Raw genomic sequence first — 17,991 nt, forward strand, 5'->3', positions numbered from 1 at the left:
TCATTAAAGAATTCAACCAAACATTTAAGGAATTAATATCAATTCTATACAATCTCTCCCAGAAAATAGAAGATGAGGAAATAATTTTATGATATTATTATTACTAGGAAACCAAAATCAGACAAAGACAGTGCAAAGAAAGAAAACTAATACACCAAGTAGAATTTGTTCCAGATATGTAAAGCTGGTTCTATATTTGAAAATTAATCAATATGATCCACTGTAATCTCACAGGTTAAGGAAGAAGATCATGTGCTCATTTTATGACACAGAAAGAGCATTTAATCTTCTTTTCTTCCCTTCTAGCTAAAACCTGCCTACTGGTTTACCTTTCATTGGGAATGTATTAATCCACATACAGAGATTTGCTCAAATTCAAATCCTGATTGTTAGGCTTCTTACCCAAATTGGTTTCCATTTCTCTGAGTAACCAGCTCAGCATACCAAGAGATGAGGAGCTTATGCTAAACTCCTAGATAAAACTAGTTAGTAACATCCTAATTCCTCAACAATGGGACACATGCTTGGAAAACCAATGGATTACTCAAATTTAGACTCATAGATACTATATCTGCATTGGAAAAACAACACAGACACAATTTTATACATGTTAATAGAAATTTTAAACTTGGACATTTAGAAGACCAAATTTAAAATTCAACAGAATGGATACTAAGAGGGGAAGCTCATGACTAAGAGAAGAAAAACTTTGCACAATTTTACCTTTTGTGCTTTTGCACTGAGCTAAATCTTTTTCATATTATAATTAGGAACTTCCATCAAGGATCAGGAAAATCTGTTTCCAGTTATGAGGTGTATTAATTACCTGATTAATACACAAAGGTCAGGACTCAGCCTCTTGATCAAACAGTGACCTCTGCTCCCTTGGACTTTGAAAGTTGTAACCAGAATCTCCTTTTCTCAGTATATTCATCTGTGGCCAGAAGAACACAAGAGAAAATCAGCATGAGTACTACAGGGAAAGTAAGTATAGTATTCTTTTTATGTCATAGCATAAATGTGTCAACCTGTGTGCTTGTCTACTTACCAACACCTAGAGAAGGACATGGCAACCCACTCCAGTGTTCTTGCCTGGAGAATCCCAGGGACGGCAGAGCCTGGTGGGCTGCCATCTGTGGGGTCGCACAGAGTCGGACACGACTGAAGCGACTTAGCAGCATTACTCAACTACTCTCTATACTCCTAAAGGTGGAAGACAATCTTAATTTTAATATCTCTCTTTCTCCTTCCCCTTTTCTTTTATTCCTTTTATGTGCCTTGCCTTTCTTCAGTTTTTTTTTTCAGTTCTTTAATAGGCAATATATCAAGCTGTATATCAAACTTTCCAAAGTTAAAGATATATCCCCTCCTTAAAGGATCTCCCAGAGAGACATAGTAACTATGAAAGAGAGTCCAGGGGTAGTGAAAAAGAGAGGGGCATCGCCCCTAATCTTGCCTGGCTTCCCAGAGAAAGTGGCATATAAGAGAAAACTTACAGATGTAAGAATTCACCAGGTAAAGGAGGAGACAGTTGTGCAGGTAGACGAAACATGAGGAGAAACAGAAGAAAATTATCCAGAATTTTTCTGTTGTTCCTGAGGGCAGGAAATGACTAGAAATAAGGTTGGAAGACTGACAGGAAGATCATGGAAAGCTTTGTAGACCATGTCAACAGATCCTGACAAACAATTGGTGACAATATCATTTTTAGATAGAGAATTAGCATGATAAGTATTATAATTTAGGGCTTCCCTGTGGCTCAGACAGTAAAGAATCTGCCTGCAATTGGGAGACCTGGGTTCAATTCAGGTCTGGGTTAGGAAGATCCCTGGAGTGGGGCATGGCAACCCACTCCAGTAGTCTTGCCTGGAGAATCCCCATGGACAGAGGAGCCTGGTGGGCTACAGTCCATGCGGTCACAAAGAGTCAGATAGAACTGAGCGGCTAAGCACAGCAATGCTATAAAAGATGGACTTCAAGGTGATGAACCAAGCCAGGTGAAAGACAATGAGGACTGGACCACACAGTAGCAGCAGAAATGGAGAAGAGGGATCAGATTACAGAAATTTTTAGATTGTGGAGGTTGAGGGAAAGAGACAAATCAAGGCTCTTTCCCGGTTTATTTCTTGTATTATTGAATAGATTACATGGCAACTCACTGAAACAGAGAAAGCAGAGGAAAGAACAAATTGTGTGCTGTGTCCACCACTGGTCAAGGGAAGGGGGGTGGTGGAAGAAAGAAATAACAGTGTCTTCATGTTTTATCATGTTGAATTTGAGATGCCTGTAGGACAGTCCAAAGGGTCACAAAGAATTGGACATGACTGAGCAACTAAGCACAGTACAATCAAATAGCCAATGAATAGAATCTAAAGCTTAGTCACAAGTCTGTTACAAAGATCATCTATATAAAAGTAATAATTGATTCTATATAAACTAGGTGAAATCACATAGGGTAATAATTTATAGTGAGAACGATGATGGGCTGAAATCAGAACCCTTGAAGGACTACCTTACCACCAACAACCTCTTCAATCTCAGTCTGCCAGTGACCACCACCATTTGATGAAATGCCACAACTAGATGGTGTCCATTCCTGCCTGCACCCCAAAACTGATTCTCTCCCATACCTAGGATCACAAATAACTCTCACACTGCAATGTCATTTCTGCCCTGAAACTGAACAACTTCGTTCATCATAAGATCAAAAGTGTGACATCTATCCTCTTGGTTGTGTGGCACCATGTAAATACAGTTAGAATTGCAAGACTGATTTGAATACAGAGACTGATGGTACAGGAAGAGGTGAGGTCAAGAGGCTACATTCTGAGTATATTTAAGCAATGATCTCTTCCTTTTTTTTTTTTTTAATCTAGGCTTGAGTGTGAAAGAATTGGATTCAACCTTCTAATAATCATTAATATAGGAATTCTCTAACTCCCAAGCCTAAGGAGTTTCCCTTTCTGCCTCCATATTCTTCTTCCCAGGTTATCAGGTGCAGAGCAGCCATAGTCTGGAAGCCTGGTGGATCATTTTCCATTGAGGAGGTAGAAGTGGCTCCACCAAAGGCAAAAGAAGTTCGCATAAAGGTAAAAAAAAACAAAAACTCCACAATATTTCCACGCCAAAACTCAGACCTGTTCACTGTAGATTATACATTCTTTTCACAGTGTTCAATTCAGAAAGAAAACTATACGCTCTCCTATTTCTTTTTTATTAAACATTTCCATTAGTCTTCAAATCCAAACAGAGAAACAGTTAGGAAGGTAGAGCATAGGCTACATACCCAATGGACACTTATTTGTAACTCCTACTAATTAAAAGAAGTTTCTACCCACAAACCATATTTTAATCTGAACTTTCAATTTTCATTATGATATTCTTCATGTTATTTAAGTTACCTTGAAACAGTCCTCCCCCTATATCTGCAGGGGATTGGTACCCCCACTCCATACCAAAATCCTAGGAGGCTCAAGTTCCTTATATAAAATTGTGTGGTATTTGCATATAACTTACACACATTCTCCTGTATATTTTAAATCACCTCTGCTAAGTCACTTCAGTTGTGTCTGACTCTTTGCGACCCTATGGACTGTAGTCTGCCAGTCTCCTCTGTCCATAGGATTCTCCGTGTAAGAATACTGGAATGGGTTGTTGTGCCCTCCTCCAGGGGATCTTCCTGACCCAGGGGTCAAACCTACGTCTCTTACATCTCCTGTATTGGCAGAAGTGTTCTTTACCACTAGTGCCTAGGTTACTTAAAAATACCTAATACAAGATAAATGCTGTACAAATTGTTCTAAATACGATGTAAATGATAGGTAAGTAGTTGCCAGCATGCAGCAAATTCAAGTTTTGTTTGGGCAACTTCCTGGATTTTTTAAAAATAACTTCAATCCCTTATTGGTTGAATCCATGGATGAGAAACCTATGGATAAGAAGGATTGACGGTATGTTTTATGAAATTTTGTTTGATTATAGATAAATCAAGACTCAGTCTTTGGAATTCAGGTTAGAGCTGGAAGAGGCTTACAGATATCTGTTATTTTAAAAATAAGATTGAAATCAATAATGTACAGGACTGTTCTAGCAGTTAAATAAGAACAGAGACTTCAACTGCTTTTCTCAACCTTGCTTATATGTCTGGAATCATTTGGGAGCTTTGGAAAATGCTGAAAACTGAATCCCACCCTTAGACATTTTGAATTTGTGATTTATCTGGTGTGGAGTACAGTCTGATTGGACTTCCCAAGGGGCACTAGTGATAAAGAACGCTCCTGCCAATAGGAGACCTGGGTTTGATCCCTGGGTTGGGAAGATTCCCTGGAGGAGGGCATGGCAATCCACTCAGTATTCTTGCCTGGAGAATCCCCTGGACAGAGGAGTTTGGCAGGCTACAGTGCATAGGGTTACAAACAGTCAGACACGACTGAAGCAGCTTAGCATGCACACAGGCTGATTATTAGAGTTTTTAAATCTCCCCTGCTGCTGCTGCTAAGTCGCTTCAGTTATGTCTAAATCTCCCCTAGGTGATTCTAATAAGAGGCTACCAGCCCAGAAGGTAGCTCACCTGACTTCTAGTTCAGTTTCTTTTGAATTGTCACTATTTAATGTTAGTAATGATGAATAAATATTATTTATTAATGGATCACAGAGAGATCATCATTTTCTAAGTTACCTTGCCTGTGCAATCCATGCCCTCTTTTCAAAAAGTCATCTCTGGCTTATATGATCCATGGAGTGCACAGAAGTTCCTTTGGCCATCTCTATTCACTCTCCACGCACAGGATCGCAACTCATACAGAGAGATGTGGACACCAACTCAAGGACATCCAGCCATTATCTGATAAGCTACAAATCTGAATCTCTCACTCAAGAATTTGAACAAGATATAGAGAATCTAAGCAAGACGGTATGGAGGGAACTAGAGAGGCTGGAGGGGCTCAGGGCTGGCAGTCATTTTTAACCATGTGATCATATGAATAAGAGAAAGCCTGTCTTCAGAGAATGATAGGAAAATGCAGCTATACACACACTGAGTCAAAGTAGACAGATGAAGACAAAAGCTGCTTGATAGATTTCTAGATCCATTAATTCTAACTGCTCTGCTTACAGTCCAGGTTATAAGCAATTTTATGATACCCTTCAAATTATCCCCCTTTTACATTGTCAGATTTCAATAGATTTCAATTCTTGACTTAGCCATGTGTGTGTATATGTGTGTGTGTGCACACACACATGCATTCCAACCCCATACCCATTTTAGAGATGAAGAAACTGAGACTCAGAAGGACAATTTATCCCCTGATCACACAGTTAAACAGGGGTGCAGAGCCAAGATTTCAGCTCTGAACTCTTTAGTAACCACTGCTCTGAGGGCCTCCACTTTAAACTATCTGGCTGATTTACAACAAAAAGTGGAATTACAACTTGTACCAGTAACATAACTGTAAAGCCCTCATGTGAAATAAATTAAAGCCTCAATTATATTAGGAGGCATTATCCCTCTCCTTCCTGTATTCCAATTCCTTCATTTCTATAATTGGTCTTGCTCCTCCACACTCCCACCCACAAGCTACAGTGAAGCACAAAGTGAGACCTTTGATGCCACATGCGGTTTTACAACGGTCTCTTCTGAGCATATCCTACCCTCTCCAATAAGTTTTAAAATCATTTGATTCCAAAATTAGCTAGTGAAAAACATTGCATTGATTGAAACACATTACTGGCCCTTGTCCAGAATTAAAACTAAGAAATTAATGCATCAATATTAATGCAGCATATCAAACTACCAAAACACTTTACAACATTAACAATTCTAGAACATCTCTAAGACAGAGAAAACTATATTACTCTTTGCCTTCCATACAGATGGTGGCCACTGCGCTCTGTGGGACCGAGATGAAAGTGTTAAAGGATATAAATCTTCAGCACCAACACTACCCTATCATTATGGGCCATGAAGGAGCTGGAATAGTCGAGAGTGTGGGAGAAGGAGTGAGCACAGTGAAAGCAGGTATGAACTGGTACCTGGAATTAGGAAATAGCAGCAACTTGGAACCCACCTCAGGAATAAGAAGCATCCCTTAAATTATGTTAAGTGTAAGTGAAATAAAAGGTAAAATATTGCCCATTTCTTAGAAAAGGAGGGTTAAAAGTATAAATTACAGAAAAATACTAAATGTATTCTTTATACTTATATTTTGATATTAATAAAAATAAAAAATAGAATGTACTGAGATTGAACTTGAAAGAGTGCAAATGTGACAAAAATTTCCTCAAAAAAATCAACTGAGAGAAATGGTTGAACAATTGTTTAAATGAAGCATATGATAAATTTGATAAATAGTTCAACTATGATAAACAGTTGAACACATTAGTGAACTATATAGGGAAGAAGTTCAGAACTGGATCAAATTCATGTAGGAATTTAATATAGGATTAAGTTTGCCTTTCAAATTTGAAGGGGAAACATGGATTTCAATATATAATATTGAAACAACTGGATAGTTTTCTGGAGAATAAAAGTAACTTGAGTTGCTATTATATTTTTATAGAAAGAAAGATGCTATATGAATCCAAGAATTAAATGTGAAAAGTGAAACCATAGAAGTATATAAATTATTGTAACAGAACATTTTGTAATACTTCCGAGAAGGGAAGGAAATTTTAACTAACCCAAAAAATTCAGATGTAAAATAATATATCGATAAATTTGAAAATAAAGTTCTTTAAAATTCTGTGTTAAAAAAATACCTTCCACCCAAATCAACAAGCCAATATGACAGCGGGAAAATTTCTTTAATTTATAAAGAATTCTTTAACACTAACTTATGAAAATTAGCAAAGGAAATATACATCTAGTTTGGAGGGAAACATATACAGAGATATGGATATATACACATATACACACAAATGCTTTTTAAGCATGTGAGAAGATGCCCAATCTCAAACCCTCAATAAATTAAAATTTTAAAGACAACAGAAAAACTGCTTATCTAAAAAATTACCAAAGACTTGAAAATGTCATATTTAGGGCTGACAACCTTTAAGGTCGTAAGACTAAAGTGCTCAACCTCCATTGATAGGCTGTCAGCTGGGGCTACAGACCTCAGCTCCTTGAAGCTGCTCACATTCCTTCTCATGGGGCCCCCTTGCCCACTTCTAGCCTCAAAGCAGCAATGGCACATCAAGTCCTTCTCATGCTTTGAATCACTTTTTCTTCCTCTTCTGCTTTCCTCTTGTCTCCTTTCATGGATCTTTGGTCCACCTAAATAACCCAGGATAACTCCTATTTTAATGTCAATTGCTTAGTAATCTTAATTACATCTGCAAAGCCTCTCTTCTTTCCATGTAACATTCACAGGCATGATAACTTGACATATTTAATTTCTGGGAATTAGGACAAGACATCTTTGGTGAGCCATTTTAGAAATTCTGCCTACCATAGACCATGTGTGATAAAAAAATATTGCATTGTTCTTTTTCATGTCAAAGAGGAAGAAATAATAAAAACAGAAAACAACCTAAATGTCTGTCAGTATACAGGGTGCTGCTTAAATATAAATTATGATATATTTATATAACAGAATACTATGTAAATATTAAATAAATGATAGAATGCTATATCATTCTAAGATAAGAAATCTCCAAGATCAACCTTTAAATAAAAAAGCAAGGCCTATGATAGGGTACATGGTATACTAGTTTTTGTCTTTCTAAAGGGACTATGTCTCTGAAAAATACCTTGCATATGGATAAAAGTAATTGTCTTTAGAGTGGGATAAGGAAGACTAGAGATTGGATGTCAATTTTCACTTGTAGTGTTTAAATTTTACCATATGTATTATTTTTTAAAAAAACTGAAAATAAATGAAATTCTACAAATTATTTTTACAGAAAATATGAAGTAAATTGCTCTGGTTTACAAGGATAGACAATGGGGCAGTCAGTAAGTCCATCACAGGCAGGTTATTCTAATATTCTTCTTGTACTTTGAACATTAGTAGAAAAAAACTGCCTACCTCTGGAGAAAGGATTGATGTAAAACACAGAAGATAGCACGGAGACAATCCTCTCTCCCTGATCCAGAAGCTTATTCTGTGAGTTCGTGGTATCCATACAGTTTTAAATCCAATTCCTGACAGCAGAAGTTTTATAGGAAATGTAAGAAAAGACTTGGCTGAGTGGCTACATGACAAAGTCATCTGGTGCCTCAAGAGGAACCTAGAACGGAGGCAAATCTGAAGCCAGCCCCTTGGGAGTCAGACATTGAGCCCAGGGCTAGACACACATGCCAAAGATATCCCCTTTTTTGTAAGTAGTCTCCACAATAGCAAACACAATTAACTGTGGAACTAATTCTTAGTTATATTTTCTTGAGTGCCTTGTTGTTCAGTTCCTGAGATACAGGTATCTCTTTACTTTAAAAATAATGCCTTCATAAACAATTTTGCTCCCTTAGGAGATAAAGTTATCACACTCTTTCTACCACAATGTGGAGAATGCACCTCCTGCCTTAATTCTGCAGACAATTTTTGTATAAAATTCAAGTAAGTTTTTACAAACATCTTTGTGCAAAATTAATTCAATTTCCTTAAAAGGAATCTAAACTTTCTAATTCCAAATAAATGTTTTCTGTTTGCTTTTGTCTTTAAAAGACAGGAAGAAACCCACCTGATGTCTGATGGTACCAGTAGATTTACCTGCAAGGGAAAACCAGTATACCACTTCGGGAATACAAGCACCTTCTCTGAATACACAGTAATGAATGAAATCTCAGTCGCCAAGATCGATGCAGCTGCACCTCTGGAGAAAGTATTCTTAGTTAGCTGTGGTTTTTCTACTGGGTATGGTAGTGCAATCAATACTGCCAAGGTAAGAAGCATTATGAATGTAATTGTTGACTTATGGAATTGGAAGGCCTTATGTATGTGGGCCATGTCTGATCATATAGCCTGAGAGAGACTCGCAAACCTGCCTCAAAACATCCTCAAGTTCTTTATTATTTTCTAGTCACCTATACTCCCTTGCACATATTTCCCATTCCTTCTTGGTCAGTAGTATGTGGCAAATTAAGTCTAGATGCCATTCACAAGTGGAGACATCAGGAATTCCTGGGAGTTCAACTCCTGGGAGTCAGTTTAAAATGACTATGTATCCTTCCACATTCCAGTTAATTTTTTTTTTCTTTCAACATACATTTATGGGGCCATTCACTGTTCCAGATGCTTTGATTCAACAGCTAAAAGTGCCCATTGAGCTTCTATTCTGTTATTTAACAGATGGTAATAAGTTCCTATAAAAATAAAAGGGAAGTAAAGACCAATTGATGGAGAAGATGTTGGCATGTAAAACAGACTAGTCAGGTAATCCCACTCTGGTTGAGTGGGTTACTGCTTTGTTCTATTTTTTATTTTTTTTCTTTTTGATGGTACCAAATTGACTTGCAGGATCTCAGTTTCCCAACAAGGGACTGAATACAAGCCACAGCAGTGAAAGCCTGGAATCCTAACCACTAGGCCACTGGGGAACTCTAGAGTGGGTTACTGTTAAACGACAGTTTCTGGAATATCACCCAAACCTGCCTAGCTTCTTTCTTTAAGTGGTTAATAAATTTCCTTTTTAAAAATTTTTTTCTTTTGTATTTCTTATTTTGTATTGGAGTATAGCCGATTAACAATGTTATGATAGTTTCAGGTGAAGAGCAAAGGCACTCAGCCATACTCAGCCGTGTATCCATTCTCCCCCAAACACCTCTCCCATCCAGGCTGCAGCAGCAAGTGAATTTTAGTTCTTTATTTTTTCCAATCTCCATTAGTCCCCATACTATCCAGAGACTTAGTATGGGGTTCAATTTAAATTAGTCTCATTTTAGACCCAATAAAAAATAAGTCTTTACCTTTGTAAGGCACTGACATTATAAGTGAAGCAAAGTTTACGGATATCCAAAAGAAAAGAGAAGGGAAATGTTGCAAGAAGGTGGAAAACTCAAAAATATATGAAATTAAAGACTCTGTTAAAGAAGTCTTAAGAGTCAATGAAAGTTCATTACACTTCTACTCACCCTAATTCCTGAGACTTAAAACTCTTTTTACAGGTTAGTTTTTGCTCCTTTATCAAAAAGTATCCCATATCTAGAAATATGTTGAGAAGCTAAAATTCTCTAGTCACATGTTTTTTTGAAGATGGCCTTTGTTTATGTCTCATAAAAAAGTACATTCAGATCTTGTCTGTCCAATTAAGTCACAGTATATGTTCCCTTTGCTCTTTTTTCCTGCCTTTGGATATGCAGGTGACCCCAGGCTCCACTTGTGCTGTGTTTGGCCTGGGAGGAGTTGGCCTGTCTGTTATCATGGGCTGCAAAGCAGCTGGAGCAACCAGGATCATTGCAGTGGACATCAACAAAGACAAATTTGAGAAGGCAAAGGAAGTGGGTGCCACTGAGTGCATCAACCCACAGGACTATGAGAAACCCATCCAAGAAGTTTTATTTGACCTGACAGGTGATGGTGTGGACTTTAGCTTTGAGGTCATTGGAAATCCAGAAACTGTGGTATGTGATTTTCAATTGTGAAAATTACCGATATTTCTATTAGTCCTTTTTTTTTTTTAAGATTTGTATATGTATTGGCTGTGGTAGGTCTTCGTTGCTGCACATAGGGCTCCCTCTAGTTGTGGTGAGTGAGGGCTACTCTTCATTGTGGTGCACGGGCTTCTCATTTCCATGGATCTTCTCTTGTGAAGCAGAGGGTCTAGGCGCCTGGGCTTCAGTGGTTGCAGTGCACCGGCTCACAAGTTGTGGCACACGGGCTTAGCCATGCCACAGCATGTGGGATCTTCCCTGACCAGGTATTGAATCTGTGTCCCCTGCATTGGAAGGCAGATTCTTATCAATTGTACCACCAGGGAAGTCCCAAGTCTTTATTTTAGATTCTTAACTGAGTTAAAATTCCCTCCACAATCTTCTATTTAATTCTCTTTGTGCCCCTGACATCCCACCTGGTACCTTCTGTCTACTCTTATAAATCTGTTCACTATCCCAAACACTGACCCCCCATACTGAGTTTTCTTCTCCCTCTGTTCCATTATATCAATACAATTCCTTCAAATAAGCAGACAGTCTACAATAGACAGGGGGAAAAAAAGCTTTGTAAGGAATTCTTACTGAATTATTTCATAATAAGGAGCAGCTTAGTAACTATAACTTCCAAGCCAGAAGATTTAAGTGTGACAAGAATAATTAATGACCCTGCAAAGCTCTACACTTTCAGCAAAGTCTATCATGTTGGATCTGGGATAATCATCCAAGGAACATTATTTACCAACCTTGATTAAAAGAGTTCAAGAATGAAGGGAAAAAAAACGATAATTTTTCTGGCTGAATATGGTTTATGTAAGAATATAAATGGATAGGACATTATTTCACAATTTGAGCCTCTCTTTCTTTGGGACTGTAGAAATAGCATACTAGTGGGTTGCATGTCTCCATCTTCTAATCAGCTCCATGAAAACCCGAGATCTGCCTCCTCCAACTGAGACCCTTTCCTCAGCTTACAAAATGTTTCCATTCCTCACTACACATAAATCCCCTCGTCTGTAAAAATGATATAACAAAATCTTTGTCACAGGCTTTCCTGCAGATAGTCTTGCTGTGAAAAATAGTGTTTGAAAATAAATAATGGGAACATGCTTATTTATAACTTTGCTAATATATGATGCTATACAAATAGCCAACTCTATTTTTCAGTATCTAAAAGAATATGCTGTCGCTTCAGTCATGTCTGACTCTTTGCAATCCCACAGACTATAGCCCACCAGGCTCCTCTGTGCATGGTATTCTCCAGGCAAAAATACTGGGGTGGGTTGCCATCCCCTTCTCCAGGGGATCTTCCCAACCCAGGGATTGAACTCGCATCTCTAACATCTCTTGCACTGGCAGAAGGGTTCTTTATCACTAGGGCTACCTGGGAATCCCTATGAATATGTCAGCTCTAACTAACCACCCGTGTCAGTATAAAAATTATTACTGTCATTATTATTATTACTACTATCATGGGTGCCTTTATTTTCATTTTTTGATTTGCATCTATTGTACCAGATACTATACTCTGTAGCACACGTCTTATTTATGTTTCAGCGCGTTCTTAAAAAATAAATGTTATTTCAAATGAGGACAAGGAGCATCAGAAAAGCATGTAACAGACCACTGAGAACAGTCAAGCTGAGATTCAGGCTTAGGTCCACCACTCAAGTACACCTCTTAACCACCCCATTGTTTTACATTGCTTTACAACAGGCAGCTGCCCTGGCCTCCTGCCGTGAGAGCCATGGGGTCTGCGTGATTATTGGGTTAATCGTTGGTGTCCAACTCAACATCAGTGGCCACTTGTTCTTCTCAGGACGTTCTTTAAAGGGATCTGTTTATGGAGGTATGAATGATTCAGGGAAGAATGGAAATGTGTGGGATTATAGAGGAGGGAAGTAGAGAAATGTGTAATGAATGCTTGAATGAGAGCTTTAGATTATAGTTGTTTCAACACACAAGTATCTAAGATAAGAGGATGAATATTGATGTATGCAGTTGCTTCTTAGTAATTTTTTTCTCATGCAAAGGAAGAGATTTTTTTTAATTGATTAGCGTCCAAAGTTTAATGTAGATTCTAAATCAAAAAGGAAAGGCAATACTGTAATCAATAACTATTCAATTCAGTTATATGATGGCCAACTGGAATTCTTTGGAGAATATACTGAATTATTAGTAAATGGTTCAACTAATGTTAAGTCTTACCCAAAACAATTGACTTGGCATTGTACAACTCAAAGACATTAGACATAATGAACTCATGATTGAAAAGAGAAATGACCGATAAAACCAAAAGAGAATATTTTTTCCAGAGGGAAAAAAAAAATTCACACAACCCCTTGGTTTTCCATTTTTTAAACCTGTCTTACAACTTATATATTTTAAAGACTTTAGAAGTGTTTTCTTACTGAGGAAGTAGAAAACAAACTAAAATAAATCTGTGTGGAAATCTAGGCTCATAAGCAAGCAACCTGATACTTAAGAGAAATATACTTATCCAGAGATTTGGAGGAAATTTGAATTCTTGAGCAAAAGAGATGAGAACCAGGAGCTACCTGAATTTTGGGGACTGGTGGTCCATTTGTGTTCTCCCAACTGCTTACGGCAGTGTCCTGTAGATACCAGGAATCTTACTGAATTCATGGGCATAGAGTAGAGAAATGGCATGGCCAGACAAAACAAGCAATAAATCAGTTTAATTACCAGTTCCCCCATTTGGGATAATTAAACATATCCATTGCTATTTTCCTCTAGAGACAATATATCCCTCAGAGACAATAATTGCTGATTCCAAATACACATACTCAGTTAACTCTTGTTAAATAGGCTCACTAATATTTCAAATAAAACTCACTAGGAAACTATTTTGCTCGACACCTATACATTCATATAATGGTCATGAATGTAAGTTAATTCCTTCCATAGATACTATAATCCACTGGTTTCAAAGGTTTTCAGTTAAAGGGTAGCCTCTAATGACAGGACTGCTAAACCTCCTATAATGTACACAGTGAAAAAAATTTCCCCCTAAAATTAGTGGCCTTGTTCAGAAACACTATCTAGCCTAGTTCTATGTTCCTGGACCCATTTTTTTTTTTTTTTTTTGGTTAAAAGAAGAAACAAAAAACAAGTGAAAGTGTTCTTTACATAGATATAAAAATGCTTTCTCAGATTACCAATCAACAGGTAGAAAAGACATCAAAAGTTGTTATCACAAGCAAAAATGGTAACTATGTGTGGTGATGGATGTTAACTACACTTAGTTTAATAGTAATCATTTCATAATACATATATCAAATCATTATACATATGAAACAAATATGTTACATATTAATTACACTTCAACCTTTTAAATAATAAAAACAAATAGAAAAACACACCATGTTTCATGTCATAACACAGAGCATCATTTAGAATTCTTGATTACACATAATTAAAACCAACTTAAACAGAAAATAAAGGTACTGGAAGTGTTTTAGATTGTGTCGAGAATAGTTTTGGAAAGGCTGCAGAAACTGGCTGGGGCTGGAACCAAGAAAAGCAAGTAACAGCCAAGACCCTGTCACAGAACCAGCTGCTTAGGACACTGTTGCCTCCTTGCAAAATCACACACTCACCCTTTGCAGAAATGAGCAGACCACCAAATTCTTTGTGGTGACTCACTGGGCATGTTGCTCAGCACAGAGCTAAACATGAAGACAATGTTTCTTGAGAATCACAAGAACAAAGAAAATACAATGCTAAGTTTTATATTATCTTAACTGACCCCATCTTTTCCTGTGCAATTTTACTTCCTAAAGGCACATTTTATTCTTATCTCACTTTATAAACATTCATTTTTCAAAAGTGTCGCTGAGCACTGCCATGGTGAAAGTTCTTCTCTTCCCTTAAAATATTTGGCTCTTTCATGAGGCTTCAGATCGACACACACACACACACACACACACACACCTCTAAGAAGAGGTCCATGTTCTAGTTGCTATAAACAAATACTCCTCTGCAGGCCCAGAGGTCTCCTCCAGGATAATAGCCTTCCACACAAAGTATATGGCTGGGGCAGGCATTCATTCTCCTGATGGTCCAGACAAGTTAGCAGGAAATCCTTGTATTTCCTCAAAGCCAACACCTCCAGCAACAAATTGTAGGGCCTTTCTTGTATACTGGCTCTCTTGTATTAAATCCATTGCTAATCTGTGTATTTCCAGGCTGGAAAGGCAGAGATGGTGCCTCTAAACTGGTTTCTGATTATATGGCAAAGAAGATTAACCTAGATGCACTAATTACCCATACTCTGAATCTTGACAAAATCAACGAAGCAGTTGAATTAATGAAAACTGGAAAATGGCAAGTAACTTACACAATTTTTATGTCTTGAGTATTTGGGGCCAAGAGAAATGGTGTGTGGAGGTGGGGGAAGCAATGGAAGGGAAGTCATGGCTGGAGAAGCCACATACAGTCAACTGAAGGAAGTTTCAGGAATTTGCAAAAAATCTCCTTCCCTTATGCATTTTGTTTTATTACCACGCTATAATACATAATTCTTAAAATACTTAAATGATCACCTACCCTTACCACTAGAATTTTATTTCCAATTTGGTATTGCTTTAAATGTACATTAACTTACTGAAGTTAGCTTATAAAATTCTAGCCTAAATTTGTTCATAATTTATAAAAATACAATTATTATTTTTGTCATTCTATTTCAAACGAGAAATTAGCTCTAGAATTCTAAATTCTAGCACCTCTCTTTGGCCCACAAACCAAACACTAGCCATAAACTGGGCATTAGTATTCCCCAAGGGAGTATAAGCCTACTTACATATTCCTTACTCTTGGGGTTTCACATCATTTTGAAAAATCTCATAACTGATTTAATCTGCTTATTTTCACCTAAACTTTAGGAAAGGGAATCCAATTTATTCATTGGTATACAAAGGGAAAATTTGAAATTCAAATCACAAATGTTGCTTTAGAAACATTTCAACTTTTTTTTCCTTTCCTTTCTTTTTAGCATCCGCTGTGCCCTGTTACTTTAAGTATGATGCTCACCAACTAAATACCATTTGCATAATTTCACAGTTTAGAAGAATTATCCACACAACGCTGTTTCTGTCTGCTTGCCTCTGAGTCATTTAGCAATGGGCTCATACCCAGCTTCTACTGTCACCACTTCATCACCGTTGTTCTTACGTGACCAAGTGTCACCCAGGAACATCCTCCCTTTCAGAGCTAGGTTAAGGTTGATTTGAATCACCCAATCCTAGACCCTTCAAATAAACAAAAATCACCCAGGATACTCCCATTTCAGTTTTCTCTATGTCTCAGTCCATGTTTCCTTGCACACTGTGTTTCTTCCACATCAAGTTCTGCCTCATTTCACACCAAAGAAACAAAACTCACCATTCATGAGCTTATTGTACATTCAATAAGCCACAAGTTCCAGGAAATCTGTACCTCCCGAGAAGCCCTCAGCCAATGACTGACAAAAATTGCTAGAAAATGCACAGTCCACAGAGTATCCCTATAAGGTTAAACTCCAATTGTCCACTTTGATAGTCAGCTTTAAAAACACACTCTTACACCGATATGCATAGCAGCATTATTCATAATAGCCCAAAAGTGGAAGCAACCCAAGTGTCCATCAACAGATGATGGATAAAAAAATACTGTGCGTGTACACATAGTGGAATTATATTCACCCCTAAAAGGAAGGAAACTGACACATGGGTGATAACATGGATGAAGCTTGAAGACATTATGCTAAGGGGAAAAAATCATTTATGCAAGTATAATTGTGAGCTGGACCCCATTGTAAGCTGGACCCCATTGTAAGATGCACCCCAATGATCCACACCTTCTGGTATTCACGCCCTTGTGTAATCCCCTCTCCTTAAATGTGGGTTGGACTTAATGACTCAATTTTCACAGTAGAAAGGATGAGATATCATTTCTGCAATTGAGTTCTATTCCATCTGGGGAGTGTCTCTCTTCGATTGCTTGTTCTGGGAGAAGCCAGCTAGTACATTAAGAGGCAGCCTGAGGAGAGTGCTTGAGCTCAGAAGTGGATCTTAGGAGGCCTGTAAACCACTGTGTAAGTGAAACTAGAAGAACATTCTTCCTGAACCAAGCTTTGAGATGACCAGCCCTGGCCAATACCTCAATTACAGCTTTGTGAGAAACCCGGAACCAAACCACTCAGCTCAGCTGTTCCCTGATTCCTGACTAATAGACACTTTGAGAACACAAATGCTTGTTTTAAAGCACTAAGTAACAGATAACTAATATACAGGTAGTAAGTGAGATAGAGTCTCTCTTGGCATGCTCTTGGGATAAAATTACTGTGAGTCTCCTGTGATTAATTTGGATGGGATACAGATTACAGAATATGTGCTGCCTTGTGCAGTATTATTAGCACTTGAGAAATAAGATGGTAATGGTAATTATGAGGACTGTGGATTTAGTTATTGTTAAGTGTCATCAGTACACTGAAGGAAAAAAATGATAGGCTTGAGTCAGACAACAATCAACCAACAGTATGACTAACAACCACAGGACTTCTATAGCAGCATTTAAATGTGCCCTTATCTCCTACCACTAGAGGACAAATTGGGCTGAAAAATCAGGCCAATGATTTAATTATGATATTAGCAAAATTGCAGAGAGGTTTTCATCTATAAATCTGTCACTAAAACCAGGGCAATGATAGGAAAGGGGTGATATCTTAAAACTGAACTGGACTATCTTAACTTTGAACTGCAGATTCTCCTAAATGCTATAGGCCTAAAGAAGCATGCCACTCCCCCTTGCCACAGGTAGTAGCCTCTCCTTGCCTGGAGACCACAAGGAGCCTTACTAAGGTGAATCCTTCATAAAATGATACTTGCCCCCTTAAAGGTATACCTTTACTTCTTCCTCATGATTTCTAGGCCAATAAATGCATTCAAATCTCAATATGACTAGGGAAATAGTTTATTTATTTTAAAAAAACTACAAAATCTGGCTCACATGCATTAGCAAGAATTAGAAAAACATGTTGCAGTCAATCATAGGCATTCTAAGCCAGAGACTATAAGGGAGAGATTGTTGGAATAGGAGCAGTCTCTACCTCATGATTTAATTCCTGAGAAGGACAGCTGGAGTCAGTTCTGTGCTAGTGGACGGGCTCCTCAAAGCTCAGAGGGAAAACAATGCCTTACAGTAAATGAGATGAAGACACCATCAATGCTTTGGAAGAAGCCACCAGGTTTAGAGAGGAGTGATGCAGGCATCATGTGAGCATGAAACACTCCCTTTGTCTCTCCCCTTCAGTCTCCAACCAGTAAAACATCCATAACTCAACAAAAGTCCCTCTGCCCAACACATGAGGATGTCAGAGATGTCCACATCTGTACGTCTAAAAGTCAGTA

At 37.8% G+C, this 17,991-nt stretch overlaps 1 protein-coding gene across 1 annotated transcript; it reads left to right on the forward strand.

The window, feature by feature from the left end:
* The first annotated feature begins 966 nt into the window (after positions 1–966).
* On the forward strand, positions 967–15,621 carry LOC128049870 (alcohol dehydrogenase 6-like). Its single transcript, XM_052642191.1, has 9 exons — positions 967–984; positions 2,988–3,089; positions 5,872–6,016; positions 8,465–8,552; positions 8,661–8,877; positions 10,295–10,555; positions 12,299–12,431; positions 14,791–14,929; positions 15,597–15,621. Exons 1-9 carry the CDS (start codon positions 967–969, stop codon positions 15,619–15,621), a joined length of 1,128 nt encoding a protein of 375 aa, XP_052498151.1.
* The last annotated feature ends 2,370 nt before the right edge of the window (positions 15,622–17,991 follow it).

The sequence above is a fragment of the Budorcas taxicolor genome, chromosome 6 (genome assembly GCF_023091745.1).
Source record: "Budorcas taxicolor isolate Tak-1 chromosome 6, Takin1.1, whole genome shotgun sequence".
Classification (NCBI taxonomy): Eukaryota; Metazoa; Chordata; class Mammalia; order Artiodactyla; family Bovidae; genus Budorcas; species Budorcas taxicolor.

What these genes read in the sequence shown, in the direction of transcription:
- LOC128049870 (XM_052642191.1), top strand. An exon ending in AAAGGGATCTGTTTATGGAG is followed by an intron (nt 12,432 to 14,790) that starts GTATGAATGATT and finishes GTGTATTTCCAG; the next exon opens with GCTGGAAAGGCAGAGATGGT. An exon ending in TTAATGAAAACTGGAAAATG is followed by an intron (nt 14,930 to 15,596) that starts GCAAGTAACTTA and finishes CTTTCTTTTTAG; the next exon opens with CATCCGCTGTGCCCTGTTAC.